Source organism: Gymnoscopelus braueri (assembly GCF_963280865.1).
Source record: "Gymnoscopelus braueri genome assembly, chromosome: 10".
NCBI classification, from domain to species: domain Eukaryota; kingdom Metazoa; phylum Chordata; class Actinopteri; order Myctophiformes; family Myctophidae; genus Gymnoscopelus; species Gymnoscopelus braueri.
This window is the reverse complement of record NC_137611.1, coordinates 38556076-38570124: the sequence shown is the minus strand read 5'-3', so window position 1 is coordinate 38570124 and position 14049 is coordinate 38556076. Positions and strand designations below refer to the sequence as shown.

General features: G+C 43.0%; 1 protein-coding gene across 2 annotated transcripts in view; it reads right to left on the bottom strand.

Annotated features, from left to right (window-relative positions):
• The window catches only part of dnajb4 (DnaJ heat shock protein family (Hsp40) member B4), a 104066-nt gene that overhangs the window by 87621 nt on the left and 2396 nt on the right, over nt 1-14049 (bottom strand). Inside the window, exons 2-3 of one of the 2 annotated variants that reach the window (XM_080440703.1) lie at nt 13716-14049; nt 12046-12302 (exon numbers count right to left, since the gene is read on the bottom strand). The exon at nt 13716-14049 is cut by the window's right edge and continues 247 nt beyond it. In XM_080440703.1, the coding sequence (XP_080296829.1) occupies nt 12072-12302; nt 13716-14049 (565 nt within the window). In that variant the 3' untranslated portion in view covers nt 12046-12071. Of the gene's footprint in view, nt 1-11842; nt 12303-13715 lie in introns of those variants that run through there. The other variant, XM_080440702.1, reaches the window with a different exon arrangement.

Here is a 14049-nt window from a genome sequence, read left to right as displayed (position 1 = left end):
TCTCCCAACTTGCTACAAAAATCGCTCATGCAAAAGTATAGAAGTACTTCTATTTTATTTTCCACCTTCACATGTGTCTCCTTTTATAATAATCATAAAGTGCTCTATATTTCATCTCGCAATTTACTTCCGGGTGTTCCGTTTTGAACAGCCAATCATCTGCGAGATAGTGAGCACGGAGAGGGAGAGAGAGAGAGAGAGAGAGAGGGGTGAGAGAGAGAGCGCGAGAGAAAGAGGGACGTGCAAGACAGCGACACAGACAGGGAGAGAGAGAGAGAGAGAGAGAGGGAGGGAGGGAGGGAGGGGGAGAGAGAGAGACAAGGAGAGCGTGTGTGTGTGTGTGTGTGTGTGTGTGTGTGTGTGTGTGTGTGTGTGTGTGTGTGTGTGTGTGTGTGTGTGTGTGTGTGTGTGTGTGTGTGTGTGTGTGTGTGTGTGTGTGTGTGTGTGTGTGTGTGTGTGTGTGTGTGTGTGTGTGTGTGTGTGTGTGTGTGTGTGTGTGTGTGTGTGTGTGTGTGAGGGAGGGGGAGAGAGATGATGAAGGAACGACGATGGGGTCCGCGATGTTTCACGGGGGTCCGCGATGTCTCGCGGGGGTCCCAAGACTCCCAGGGGGTCCGCGGACCCCCTGGGAGTAAAATTATTAAAAAAAAAAAAAAAAGTGTCTTTTTTGGGGGACATTTCTTCATGAAAAACAAAAAACAGCCGATGGGGTCCGCGATGTGTCACGGGGGTCCGCGATGTTTCGTGGGGGTCCCCAAGACTCCCAGGGGGTCCCCCTGGGAGTAAAATTATTTAAAAAAAAACTTTTTTGGGGGAAATTTTTATCCCACGATTTTTGAACCCCAAAATAAGCGAGCCCTCGCTTATTTTTGCGCGGCCGTAATTTGTTTGTCATTGTGGTGAATGTTGTGTGTGCTGCTGATGTTTGTTGTGTGCAGCTTAATGTCAGAGTGTTTGTGTTGGAGCGCCTCAGTGCGGCTGCAGAGTTCATGTGCAACATCTTGCATGTGTGGCTTTCCTTTGCCGTGTCTGTAGGTCACGGCCTGGAGACCCCAAGGTCTCCAGGGACCCCTAAGGGGGGGGGGGGCCGAACCCTCTGGGTATTTCTTCTTTTTTCGGCACAACACGGCCGATCGATCTACACCAGACTTTTCATAGCGAGCGTATGCGTGGTGCGCACAGCGCGTTTGTTTAGATCCAAGTGATTATCAATGATACCGGCTACACCAGGCGCGCGGATACGCTGTTATATTATCTTTTTAATTCATTCGAACTCTGTAGAACTTCTCTGTGTGTGTGTGTGTGTGTGTGTGTGTGTGTGTGTGTGTGTGTGTGTGTGTGTGTGTGTGTGTGTGTGTGTGTGTGTGTGTGTGTGTGTGTGTGTGTGTGTGTGTGTGTGTGTGTGTGTGTGTGTGTGTGTGTGTGTGTGTGTGAGAGAGAGAGAGAGACACACACACTGCAGGCAAAGGGGCGGGGGGCCGGGTGAAGTCAAGGCACAGACGGGTCGCCTATGTTGTTTACGGACAAAGGATGTTATGAGACAACAAAAATTAAACCTGCCTTAACAGTTGCGTGCATTAGCACACAATGAGGCTAAAGGAAACATTCTGTCTAAATCACTAAATCTCCAGTTTGCTAATTCACTACTTCTACTACTACTTCCCTATTTGAAACTTTCAATTTCTCTAAATATTATACACTTTCACGCCAGCCTACCCAGCCAGCACGCCCATTGCGTCCCATATGGTTTCAAGGTGGGCTAAACCATATGGGCCCCATGTCGGCAATGTCAGCGCGATCCACTTGGGTCCCAACTGGGATGCCCATGTGGGATATAAGTGGGTTCTATCTGGGCCTTAGGTGGGTCCCACCTAGGCAATTCTATGTGGGACCAAGGTGGGTCCTAACTGGGTTGCCCATGTGGGCTATAGGTGGGTCCTACCTGGGCACTAGGTGGGCCCCAACTAGGCAACTCTATGTGGGACTGAGGTGGGTCCTAACTGGGTTTGCCCATGTGGGCTTTAAGTGGGTACTACCTGGGCCCTAGGTGGGCCCCAATTTGGCAATTTATGTGGGGCTGACATGGGACCCATATGGTTTCAAGGTGGGCTGAACCATATGGGCCCACTTGGGCTTTCCCGTGTGGGCTATACGTGGGTTCTACCTGGGCCTTAGGTGGGCCCCACCTAGGAAATTATATGTGGGACCGAGGTGGGTCCCAACTGGGTTGCCCATGTGGGCTTTAGGTGGGTTCTACCTGGGCCCTAGGTGGAACCCAACTAGGCAATTTTATGTGGGACCGAACCTTATTGGACAGACAGGGGGACAAACAGAGACAGAGGGGAGCACAGGACACTCAGTTTTGCCATGTCCTCTGATTATAAGCGAATTTGCCTTACTTTTCACCACAGTGTTGCCATGTCCCACAATTATAAACGACTTTGCCCTACTTTCACGCAATACCCTCGCTCACACTGTGAGGTGGCTGTAAGGTGGATCTGCGATGCGAAGTGTACGACGCGTCACGCTAGAAGTGAGGGCCGCGCAGCGGCCCGAACTTCTAGTTCAATCAATGAGTTACATTTCCCATGAAACAGTAAGAAGTCCATTTCTTCCAGTTCTTCACATACTGTACTGATCCGCTCTCAGCCTAAGAGAGAAGGTCAGATTCTCCATAGTCTATCTCGTTGACGACTGTAGTCCAATCTTCCTTGGTAGGTAGGTGGTGTGGCCTGTAGCCATTTCCGAGTGATGGCTTTCTTACAAGGAACCAAAATGATTTTATACAGATATAAGTCCTGGCTCATGAGTTCAACAGGGATTTTCCCCAGATACACTGTAACAAAAGAACATTCAATTTCTATTTAAAAATAGCTCTGATTTCTTTGATAATCTGCCATCATTTTACCACATTGCCTCCAACATTGACCCTGTCCTTGACAGCCCTGTTGTAAACTTTTCAGTTTTGGGGTAATAAAGTAAAGTAAGTATTCTTCCAGGCGAATTCCCGCCAAGCTCTTGAGTTAGTAGTTCTTGTTTGACCTTAACAAATACCATCCCAATCCTCCTCGGATATCTCCAGGCTTTTCTTCTCCCACTTCTGTTTGACTTTTATAGCTTTGACCTTGCTTTTGATTGATTGATTGAATACTTTATTAACAGTTGGCAAAAAAAAGCACAGAGGTACAGTTCCATACAAAAGGATGCTAAAAGGATAAACTCAAGAAAGCACTATGGCTTGTTCCCATTGGGGTCCTGTGTATTCAATTCATCGGGTACAGAAGCCCCACAAAAAGAGCATTTGTCTGTTTTGAAGCTGTTCATTATGTTTATGTAAAGATCACTTGCCAACTCCATGAAAAAAAAGGAAAAAGAGACTGAAGATGAGGAATTACTTTCATTAAAAAAAACTGTATATAAGGACGGCATCCATATAGGTTTTGCATGAATAATTATTTTTTAAATGTTTTCAAATGATTATATATATCTAAATAATATACACAGCATATGTGAGCAAGTACAAGCATAATCAGCATCAATCAAAAATAAGTTATACAAGGAAATAAGGAGGGCTGGGGGTAACATGGAGTTTTTCATACTACAAAAATAGGAAGTGAGTCTACAGCCCAGACTTAACCTCGCATCACCAGTCTTTCCACCTCGGAGGAGAGCCTGGTCTCTGTTACTAAAGACCCATATGATCCGGTCTAGGCCACGCCTACTGAAAAAAAATTGAAAAAATAATCCTCTTTCCGGATTGTGCCCATCCGGTTTTGCGGTGCTGCTTTGTTTTGGTTCCCCAATCCCTATTTAAATGGAATAGAATTTCCCCGTGGGATAATACAGACGCTAAATAGTCTCCGGATAGTGCACGCACATTTACATTTAAAAAATAAGCTAAACTATGCCGCATCAAGGATTTTATTAGGACGGACCTATTTTGAGGTGAGACGTCTTTCCGGTTCTGCCCATCCTCCCGACCGGATCATATACCCGAAAAGGAATGGTGCCCAGGCTAGCCCAGACTAGAATGAATGGAGTAGTAGTAGTCAAGCCTGGAGATGACTGAGGCTTGGATAAGGAGCTGGGCATGCAGACTCCTTGGTGAGGAAGGGCCTGATCTTTCAGGTGTTTAAGTGCAAACCTACAGGACAAGTCCCACTCCCAGGTTCTTGGGAGTTTGAGCAGGAGTCACCAGGGTGTTTTCAATAGAAATTAAAACAGCTTGCAAGGGGGGAAGACTTGGAAGAAGATAAGTTCAGCTTTGTCTATGTTGAGCTTGAGGTGTTGGGAAGATATCAGTGAGATAACAGCCAGAGATGCAGCAATGCACTCTGTAATCTGTGGCAGAGGGAGGGATGAGAAACAGTTGAGTGACATCTGCATAACGGTGATAGTAGAACTTGTGAGCAGAGATGAGATGACAGGGCCAAGAGATCTGGTGTAAAGGGAAAAAAGGAGGGGGCCAAGTACAGATCTCTGGAGGACGCCGGTCAAAAGGTTTCTTGAGTGCCGTTCCCGTGGTAACGAGGTCAGAAACTTTCTGACCTCGTTATCACGGGAACAGCTGTCTTGACAGAAAGAGTGTCCAGGAGAAGCTGGTTGTTTACTGTGTCACTGTCAAATGCTGCGGATGGATCAAGAAGGATGAGGACTGAGGTTTGTGAGGTAGCATAGAGTGCCTTGTGACTTTGAGGAGTTGCTGTTTTAGAAGAATGGGCAGGCTTGATTGGTTATGGGGGTTGGTTAGAAAAATCATTCAAGCATTTAGGAAAGAAAGGAAAATAATGTTAATTGTTTTTTGACTTGTCTGGTGGGGTGACCTCCGTCTGTTTTCTGGTCAGTCATGAGCTAAGATGCACCCTTAAAACAATCATCATTCAGTTTTTCTGTTCCTCTGCATCCCCCTTTGTCTTATCCTTTTCTTCTTTTTCCCATTCATGTTGTTTGTCTGTTTGGTCATTTGTTTAGTTTGTTTACCCTGTAAACTGCTGTAATTGTGCCAAAAAAAGAAAAAGGAAAGCCTGCCTTTCACCCTGAACCAGTCACTGCTTTTCAAAGAAAGAGTGATACCAGTCTGTAGTTCTTGACTTCGGAGAGGTCAAAGAGTTCGTTTTCTTGGTAGGATGCACTCCAGAGCCATAAGTATGATGACTGTAATGGGAATGTATTTTGGAACTGCTCCAAAATACAGTAGCCTATACATAATTACATACAGTATTATACAGAACGTAGGAGAGTAGGGAAAAACATTCTAAATAACGATGCAACACTACCACCTGTAGGAGACAATGTGATATTACGCTTCTGTGTCTATTGTCTGGTGTAAACAATTAAAGAACATTGACCATCAAGTAGGCAATTAAAACTATCCACACACACATACAAATACGTATTGTACACATTGTAAATATAATGTATACACAAATATTTAAACATATACTCTGAAGAGTATTTAAGAGAGAAATCATAGCACATTATGTCGTAAAGAACCTGCACAATGTGGGATACAGTTTTAGTGGAATAAGTAGTAGAAGTGCATAGTAAAAAAGAAAACCTCAGTGTTAAAATTGGACCCTCATGGTTCCTCTGGATAAGAGCATTTGCTAAATGCCTATAAATTGATGATGCCTGATTGTCTCTAAATCCATTTACAGATGACATTATCCATAACAAAACTTTCGTTTTCATACTCATAAGCTGAATGTATTTACTGTAAATACTGCTCCCAAACACTGAAGTTGTCTCAGCTGTTCATACCACCAGCTGATTGAAGGTTCACACTTGTGTTAATCATCACACACCAGCCCACTCATTCAGTAGGTGATGTGAAATTGTCATCATGCAATGCTCCATCAGCATCACAGGGTGGCGCATGTGAGGAATTTGGTCCTGGTACAGTGGATTTCCTGAGCATCATCAGTAGTGTTTCTCCATGACCAAGAATGACTTATCCTAATAAGAGAATAAAATAATTTATAGAACTTCAATGAAATTGTGTATGGGAGTTATTGCAGCCGCTCTCCTGTATAATCTCATAACCATTGCAGGACATTCATATGAATATATTTAAGGTAGGGCAAGTGATATTTTTTTGGTGAAAACAAAAAGTTTTTTGTTAAAAGGTTATAAGCTCTATATTCTGATAGTAATCATTGCTATAGAGTGTTTGTTCAGTAGCAGGGTCCAGGGATCTCCCCGTACCTCTTTAATAAACAATAAATACATTTTCAAGTGGGTTGCACATTGTCAGCCAATCAGGAGAAAGTATATCAATTTTATCAGCTTACATTTTTATAGTGTTCCAGTTCCAATTATGTCTGCTCATTTCTTTGTGTCATCACTTCCAATTGCACTAGTATATCTTGTATCCTGTGTGAGTTCGCTTACCTGATTGGATAACATTGGTATCCCGACCTGAAAATATGTTTTCTTTTTAATAAAGAGCAGGAGAGTCAGGGAGACTCCTGTTACTGAATAAACACTCTAGTATACTATCACGATATAGAGCTATTTAACACTTATTGTAACAAAACAAAAACATCACTTACCCTACCTTTAATGTGAACACAATTGGGTAAACTGTATTATGATTACTTCCTGTCCTCTTATGTTATACACAGGACCACAATGGAAATAAGCCCTCATGGCTTTTCGTGTTATCCTTTTAGCACCATTGTATAATCGTACCACGGACTATTTGCAAATCTGTTAATAAAGTAATCAATCAATCAATCAATCACATGTTAAGTAGTTCTTGTCTGACTGATTTGTGAATTTACAAGTCTTTATGCATATTAAAATATAGTTGTTGGAGGTATAGGTACACTATGTGCACTACAAACTCTAAAGATCTCATTTGCAACCAAGCCATACAGCTGATTTGAGACATTGTCTTGTAGGATACATATCAGTTGAACCTGTTCTCCCTTTGGTATTTCTCAACCAGCGCCTTGGGACACAAGGTGGATCATGACATGCTCTGATATTATCATTGTACAAAGAACAACATTTAAATTTGTTATTTATTAAGTCCTTGCCTCAAAGTCAACACAGTAAATGTTGGCGTGTGTGAAACAATCTTCAGCTTTGTACGCCTCCATCACCTCCGTTCTGATGTCTTTGATGTGGGGCCGTAGTCCCCCCAACATCTTCATGACAGTCTCATTGGTGATATAGAACAGGATCTGTGTATGAACATATGCAGGGCAGGCACGTGCATTACACTCATGGTAGACATATGCATATATGTCTACCATAAAAAAATACAGCAACCTAGAAAGGTGCGCACAGTGGAGCGCAAATCTACGCCAGGAGGCATACCCCTATAATAATACTTACTGTCTAACATACAGTAGTAACGTCAAACTGCGTCAGTCTGTCTCTCTCGCGGTCTCTCCTTGTCTCTCTAACTGTCTGTCTAGGACAAATTGTAAATATTCAAACATAGAGCTTTGATATTATTATTATTAATTGTTTAAATTATCTATTTATTTTTTGTATGTGTTCATTAATCTATTCCACTCCCCTCTGGGCATGGGTGGGTGGGTGAGGGTGGGTGGGTAGTTGTTAGGGTTTGTTTTGTTGTACGGTAGTTGTTGTCATTTCTTTTTTGTTTTGTTCTGTCTTTTTAGGTCTGTATGTGGTTATGTATGTCTTTTATTTTAAAATAAAAAATGTTGTGCGTGGAGTATGTTATCATGTAACATTTAATATATCTTGGTGTTAATCAGAAGTGGGCTTGCATGTCTCCCTCCCTTGGCGCTCTCTGTTGCTCTCTCTCTCTCAATTACGAGGCAAGTTTGACGTGTGGAGCCGCCTTATATGAGAGGGATAGGAGCAAATGCTGGACGGACAGCTTGGATGCTTGCTCTCCATAGCCTTGCAGATATGTATCCCATAGCCTGGAGCAATGGTGGGTCAGAGATTATGAATTCACAAAAATAACAGTTTTGGTTGACTGATTTGACAAATATTAGGGAATTGATTGAGTTCCTTGGCCTGCTAGCAGTGTACACAAGAAATGTGATGCTGATCTGCCTATTAGTTTGGGATTAGCCACAGACAGACAGACAGACAGACAGACAGACAGACACCGCAAGATTCTCTGCCCTGCTTTTGGCCTGACTGTAAATATTTTACAATACTGAAGGTGTTTTGTGGAAGATTAACCTAGAAACCAGCATGTTTTGAAATGGATCCAAAACTGAATATTCTATCTATAACTATTATCAGTCAAAGCCTGGAAAGTGAGCTAGACTTAAAAATAAATGTGTTTTTTCTTCCTCTAAAAGTGGACATGATGTAGCACTGAGTCACCATGCTAAATTCAGAAATCATTCATCAGGGGAGTTCTGTCTGTATTTAAGTTATGCCCTCCTCTCCCCTTGGTGCCATTACTGTATATGTATCTGAGGCAGCTGTGTTTTGACTCCATGTGGCGGGCTGGCCATTGGTGATTGCACCAACAGAGGGAAGTGACCTTTTATACTGTGCCAGAAAATGTTGAAATCCGGCTTGACAACTCAGGGCTGCAACATCTTGGCAAGGCTGACAGGGTGATGGGGAGGAAATATGACCGACCGGAACATGATATATGCTAGTTGCCTGATATAAGAGTCCTTTAAACTTGGGGTTTGTCCAATGAAAGTCAGTGGGAGGAGTCTGGTCATAGTGAATCATTTATTCCATACTGCCTCACCCAGACAGAACGTACTGGGTGGACTATTAATATGTTCTTTAATTGCTATTCTTCTTGCAAGTTGCACATGCTGTTTTTGGTTCTGAATCCATCTCTGGAGACAACTTCCTATAGGTTTTTGAGAAGAAAATTGCATCACGGGGCATGTAACCATAGGCTGATTTTGTAGTTTGTTTTTCAGTTCAAGTTAAAGACATGGCAAGCCAAGTAAGCAATGTAGCTGTATCTGTCTGACCACAGGTCTGCGGAGGACGCACCAAATCTCGGTGTGGTTGGCATCTTTGGAGGATTGGTGAAGCTTTGCCTCAGGTTTGTGCCGCTTAGCCAATATAAGTCCTTGATTGGCCAACCCGACCCGTCAGCTTAACTGATTGGCCAAGCTTTGCCCCATGTTTGTACCGCGTCACCAATATGAGTGGCAGCGTGTGCAACGGAATAGAAACTATGAGAGCTGTGGCCATAGATAAAGGAAGCGAATGAAAGCGGCGGCACAACATAAAACTCGATGCACGTGGTGCTGACAACAGGTACAACGAGTACATCAGATAACTGGACTGTTGCACATCGGGTGGGGTGTGTATTCCCGACTTTCCTGACTAGAGTGGCCAAGAGTAAGATTGTAAGTAAGATTAATAACGTCAATGCTTGGAATTTCACACACATAAATCGAACACTCCCGTTATTCATTTGATCAGCTGCAGCTGTGTTGTGTACATCACATGTATAAGGTTAATCTTATGCAGCCTGCCATGTTTTTACCCTGCTGTAGTTTTTAAACTGAACTGGTAAACAAAATCTGCCCTTAAATTGCCCTCCGTTTGAGTACCAACAGGCAATGCACACAAATCTATTGGCACACATTCCACACAAACACAATTAAGTGACGCTGCCTTGATTGGGGGTTGTTATTCACCTGTTTCCTAGGCTTTCCACTTCCTGTGTGTTTTCCACTTCCTGTCGATTTGATCCAATGAAATCCAATGAAACTGGTCAGATGACTAATGATATCCAATGAAATCCGACAGGAAGTGGAAAACACACAGCCTAGGAAACAGGTGAATAGGTGCAAGCAGAGAAAAGTTCAAAATCTACACAATCTACAAAAGTTCACAATCTACAATTCTCTCTTATTTCTAGAGAGTTGGGAGGCATTTCCTGGTGAGGGGGCACTGTAACTGAATGACTGCTAGCCTCCGACTCTCACTGTAGCAGAATCCACTGAATCCACCTACACATCACCACCCACTCTACCCCTGGCCAGGACATTGCCCACCTCCCTCCCCCCGTTCCCAAGGCTGAAGCTTACATCAAGCTCCCTCTCTCTGAAACGGGCAGGTGTGATTCTCATGGCTGTCATCCTCTGCATTCACCACACCACCGACCGCACAGTTACCAGCCTCACATTAACACGCTCTCACACCTCGCCTCCATCGCTCTGACTCACAAGCACAGTAGTGTGCTCTGTCTGGAAGATTAAAGGCTGTCTGGCTATCTGTGAATATGGGTGACTAAAGGCAGCATTCACAGAGACCTTTTGGTACTACTGTGTGCCAGTGTGAGTATTGGAAGGTTGCATGCTATTGGCTTTAGTTTTGGGTTAGGGTTTAGGTAATGGTTTGGGTTATTGGATTGTGGGTACAGCGTATCCAATAACCCAAACCTAGGGACAGTTGCATAGGGGCTGCAGATGGTGTGACTGCACCCAGGTCCAGAGTGAGGGGTGGCCTCTTTTGGCCCACCAATTACTCCATTAAGTTTTGCAATAGTGACCAATTTACTGAAGGTTAAAATTGTAATCTTAGTGCTAAAAATCCAGTAGTCGTGTCTTAGTTATATAAAGGCAGTAGAAAGTAATCTCGACCTGTTGACGAAAAGAAGGGAATAATAGGAAATCTCACAGTGACAGTCAGTCAGTCATTGGCTTCTCAAATTCACTGTGACAATGACACTTTTCACAGCGGACATATTCTAAGAGCAGATATACAGTAGAACCACAATGGAAAACACCTATACATGAAACAATGTTATTTACCTTAACCCATCCGCTGTGAAAGGGTCTATTGGCACAGTGGGCCCCTGCTGCTGACATTAACATGGCTCTATTTGGGATCCTGGACCATGATGACTCATATGGCGTCCCCTGGTGGGAAACCCAAAGGTCTTTGTGTTGGCAGCTAACAGCTAGCAGCTGAGACGGCTATATTTACACACTTGCATTCATGCCATCAATATCTTTAAACATTAGGAGATTTAATAAAAATATATTTCATCTGATTTCTGTACATCTGACCTGCAATCGAAGACATTCACATTTAACAGCTAAACCTTGTCTGCTGTTGTAGATTCTGTAACAATTTGAATTGACTAATTATTTCAAGTTTAATAGTTTTATAGAATGTACATGTTCATTCCAGCTGAATATCCTTTAGTGTACATTTTAGAACTTTTGTTACAAAATCTCTTATACCATATACAGATCACTCTCCCTGTAACATTTCTACATAAAAGATAGCCTCCAAATATAATAATAATAATAATATAATCTCTTCATGTGAAAATAAACTTAAAAGACAAATAATTTTACAAATGACATTTCATTGACAAAGAGTGCCTCTTAAAGGTAAGTAGAAGGAGAAAGTATGAGAATGCGTGATTTTGCACAGTATAATTCCTAGGTTCATAGGAGTCATTCGACAACTTTTTAACCAGTAACATCTTTTCATTCACTCAAGATTGCCTGGCTTGCACATCATACAATATAAACTAACAAATGTCAAAATACTAACACAAATAAACCAACACACAAATCAGATAGATAAAGTGAAAGTGGCACTTAAAATATTTACTTTCAGATATGAACAACCTCTTTTACTTGCTCTTTTATCCACTTGGTAGCATGCACGGTATTAATAAAAACACCAAATAGATAGAAAATATAAATTGCACATTCATTTGAAGGGTGTTTGTCTGTGAATTGTATACCATTGTCCTTGTGAGTGTACTGTACTATGTACTGTGTGTGTGTGTGTGTGTGTGTGTGTGTGTGTGTGTGTGTGTGTGTGTGTGTGTGTGTGTGTGTGTGTGTGTGTGTGTGTGTGTGTGTGTGTGTGTGTGTGGTGTTGTGTTGTGTTGTGTTGTGTTGTGTTGTGTTGTGTGTGTGTGTGTGTGTGTGTGTGTGTGTGTGTGTGTGTGTGTGTGTGTGTGTGTGTGTGTGTGTGTGTGTGTGTGTGTGTGTGTGTGTGTGTGTGTGTGTGTGTGTGTGTGTGTGTTTGTATGTGCACTCGCGCATGTGTGCATGCGCGTGTATGTGTTAGGGAGAGTGAGCGCTGGCATGCGAATATCACCCTTTGACATGTCCATGTCCTCCATCCTAAGTAGGTAAATGCCGTTTCAGCACATCCTTGGCGTTACTTGGGAGCGACTCTGGAAAGTTCACGTCAAACTCTACCACGAGATCTCCTCTCTGCTCTGGGTTTTTAGGCATGGGGAGACCCTGTCCGGCAACAGTCTTTCTCATGCCAGGTTTGATGACATCCGTGATCTTCATGTTGCACGTCTTCCCGTCTATCGTTGACACGGTAACTGAACATCCGCACAGTGACTGCAATGACATGAATGTGGAAGTCAGGAGGCATCACAGAACGTTATGTCATGCAGTGGACTTTTCTGCACAACAACCACAATGGCTTACAACTGAAAGTTATTTAAGCAGTTTCATTTGGTGGTCACTTTGATCCAGTGCACCATACAGTGCCATAAGGGTGCTGCCAGTAGAAGTGATATTGTCAGGATCTCTGCATTTTAAACACTGATTAATGTGGTAGAACATGGTTGTAAGTATATGGATGGCATTGGTGGGAATCATCCTGCCAGTGTCATGTTTTACCCACTAAACCAGTGGTCAGCACGTTAAGACTGCACTGTAAAAGCCTTAGTCCATTTGGGTCCATTTCTACACACTATATGCATGCAGTATAATTCTTTGCCAATCTTTCTATATACCAGTGATTTCTGTCTGTGAAAACATGTTTTAGCATGCTTAAAAGTTTTACTTTTGACAGAAACCACGGTGCCTCGTAGGACTAAATCAATGTTTTCATGTCATTATCCATGACATCATAGGTGGCAGGCCTGATGTCGCTTTCATTCAGCAATCAAAATATTTGGACATTGAGGCCATGAGAACCAGGCCCAAACACTGAGCAGAGCATGAGAAGCCATATACGGTAAGTACATCTCGCTGTGAGTGTGCATGTGCGTAGGCAGCCCTCTCTCTCTCTCTGCCTTCAGTGTTGCTGCTGCCAAAGATTCCAAATTATATAATTTGAACATGTCCAAGGTTTTGTGTGTTTAATCTTTATAGGCCTATGGTTCAAGTCAACTGAGAATATTTTTTTCAGGGAGACCGATCGTAGCCATGGCTTTCAATGCATGCATCCATGTTGAACATTAAACATCCCTTTCAACCAAATGTAACACCATGAACCCTAGCATCCCTATTCTGGGGCAAACATTCAGCGAAAATAGTGTTGCGATGCACTGTGAGCTTGTAGATTGACTGTTTTCACTTTTTGGCTAAGAGATTCAGTGTCGAGGGAAAAAAGGAGGGGTCCTAGTAGAGACCCCTGTGACACCGATCAATTATATACGGTTTAAGTGGTTAAATAATTCAGAATCCACCCCTTCCTTCTGACTTCTCTATCCTCCAACTACTATAGACTAGCTTACATAGAAGGCTATTTATTTATTGGGGATGGTGTCAAATATTTAAGTAAGTGCACAGCTGGGAATTTCCCCAGGATCGGGAGGGATTTTTTTGAAGCTCAAGTACTGCAAATTTTGGCCCACATCTGGGTGACTCAACCAATAGGCTCGACGCACAAGCTCGCTCATTGGAGGTAGTTTGTGATCGCAGTATTCAACTTTAATTGAAATTAGTTTTTCGTTCACTCTGCAGATAGAATATAGCACTATGGGAATTTTACACAGATGGGGTGCAAAGAGCGACACTCACCTGTCGTAAACTTATGCGTACAGGATATACAATGTTAGACCCTTCTCGCCTAAAATGTGCATGTGGTTTGTCCTTGATGACGAAAACGATGTCAGCAGGGATGGTGCTGGACGACTCGTCGCCCTCGCGCGGAAACGTGATCTTGGTGCCTTCCTTCCATCCCCGTTTGATCTCAATAGTGAGGATCTTATCCTCGTTGCGCATGGTCCTGCCATCCGGATTAAGCCTTTTGCGAGAGATTTTCATCCTCTTGGTGCAGCCGTGGAAAACCTCCTCCAGGGAGACTCTCAGTTCGTGGTGTATCGCCGGGTCTTGTTTCCGCCGCGGTTGCCCG